Genomic DNA, 2150 nt, shown 5'->3' with positions numbered 1-2150 from the left:
CATCTCTTACGGCTTTGCTGTCTGTACCCAGCTGGCAAAAGATGAAGGCACACTTCTTTGAAACCTTCCCTTGTAAGTGGCACACGTTACTTCTGCCTGAATTCTGCTGGTGGGACTTATATTATGGCCACACCAGGCTAGTGGCAACTTTTTATTTATTTATTTTTAATTTCTGAGAGAGAGAGAGACAGCGTGAGCAGGGGAGGGTCAGAGAGAGAGGGAGACACAGAATCTGAAACAGGCTCCAGGCTCTCAGCTGGTTGTCAGCACAGAGCCCGACGTGGGCTCGAACCCACAAACTGTGGGATCATGACCTGAGCTGAAGTTGGATGCTTAACCGACTGAGCCACCCAGGCGCCCCAACTTTTTTTTTTAAGTTTATTTTTTGAGAGAGACCGCGTCAGCATGAGCAGGGGGCAGGGGAGGGGCAGAAAGAAAAAGACCCAAGCATTCCCTGCATTGTAAGCACAGAGCCTGATGCGGGGCTCCAACTCAAGAAACTGTGAGATCATGACCTGAGCCGAAACGCTCAGCCGCCCGAGCTGCCCCGGGCACCCTGCTAGTAGCTACTTAAAGGAGGCAGGACAAAACGGACACTGGTGGGTGGCTGGCTGTGTACCGCTGTGACACGGTGCTGAGAGATCCGTTTGCAGTTGGATCTGGATATGAATCTTGGTTCTACAGCTAATTATTTCTGTGGCTTTGTAGAAGTTACCTACCTCTGACTTTCCTTCCTCTTTTTTGAAGCTTCAGGAATGCAGAGACGTTTCCACTCTCTGCCTAATTCTAGGTACAGAGCAATGAACAAGACATAGAAACTTCCCGTCCCCAAAGGGTTTACAGGTCACCTGGAGTTTCTAGGTTTCTGGACATCTGGATTAAGCTAAATCCAAACACTCCAATTTCATATCTTGTGGCAGTCCAAAGTCCACCAGAATCCTAAACATTCTTGGGAGTGTAGTATTTGCACGACCTCAGTTGTTTTCCAGACTCATGCTCCTACACGTTGCTGCCTTTACACTTACCACATTGCCATGGATGCAAAATATAACCATTTCACACATTTCCAGCAAAACAACTCACCTACGCCTAGCATTTTTGAGTAGGGGGACTTTCCTGAAGACCCTGTGAAGGGTCAAAATGGCTGTACCCATACTAGCTATTCTTGCTATCAAAATCCTTCTTGAGTACCCAGTCACCCTGTGTTTTTGTTTGGATTTTTTTCCCATTCAGGAGCCAGAATCCCAATTCCTGGACTTTGCTCCCACCTCGTGGGGAATTCGTTTCCCTGTTAGAATTCAGGCAGTTCGGCTGTCTTTAGTTCTGCTCCCTAATCTTAAGATGCTCAGTAGATCAAAAGACCCCCTTCCCAAGGATAAAACAATACAGTTATAGGAGGAAGTTGTGATTATTGAATGCCAATAAAAAAAAACTGTACGTATTTAAGGTCCTTAGGATGAAGCCTGCAAAACGCTTTCTGGGCAGGGCCCGGTGTTCTTCGAAGATGATCTCTGGCTTCAGAAAGCCAGGATAGAGGAGCAGCGGGGTCGCGGTGGCCACGACGCCACGACGCCGCAACCGCTAACGCCCAGCGTCCCGCGTTTCTTAGGACGCGGCCGTGTTCGTGATGGGACACGCGAGCCGCTATCACCTGTGGCGGCGGGAGCAGCCCCGATGGCGCCCAACGCCTGGTGCCTGCGTCTTCCCGACGGTCGCCAATAAAGAGGGGTGGGAAGTGGGGCAACCCAGGAAGGAGCGGGGAAGATGCAGCGGGCGAGCTAACCCCGCACCCAACTCCCCGTTCCCGGCCTCCTCGGGAAGCGGCTTTCACGGCGCCACCCCTCTAGGCGCGGCCTGCAAGCCGCAGGCGCCGCGCGGGGTGCTCCGTGACGCCGCGCGCGCCGCTCCAACAATCCGCCGGAAACAAGCGGCGCGGAAGAAACGGCAGCTTTTGCGACCCGACGGCCTCAACGCCCACGGCGCCGCGGCCGTCAGCTACGCCACTCGGGGCNTGGGGCTGCTGTCGGAGCCCTGGGACCAGCCGCTGACGTGCGGCGGCCCCGAAGTCGACAACTTTCTGGACGACGGCAACCAGATGCTCCTCCGGGCGCAGCGCTCGGACGCCGGCGTCGTCTTCTCCAACTCGGTAC

General features: G+C 53.8%; 1 protein-coding gene across 1 annotated transcript in view; it reads left to right on the top strand.

The window, feature by feature from the left end:
• The first annotated feature begins 1627 nt into the window (after positions 1 to 1627).
• Positions 1628 to 2150, top strand: part of DYNC2H1 (dynein cytoplasmic 2 heavy chain 1) — a 301089-nt gene continuing 300566 nt past the window's right edge. Inside the window, exon 1 of the mRNA XM_077770023.1 lies at positions 1628 to 2146. Coding sequence (XP_077626149.1) covers positions 1628 to 2146 — 519 coding nt within the window. The remainder of the gene's footprint in view (positions 2147 to 2150) is intronic.

The sequence above is a fragment of the Crocuta crocuta genome, unplaced genomic scaffold (assembly GCF_008692635.1).
Source record: "Crocuta crocuta isolate KB4526 unplaced genomic scaffold, BGI_CrCroc_1.0 scaffold80, whole genome shotgun sequence".
Lineage (NCBI taxonomy): Eukaryota > Metazoa > Chordata > Mammalia > Carnivora > Hyaenidae > Crocuta > Crocuta crocuta.
This window is presented reverse-complemented; position numbering and strand designations above follow the sequence as displayed.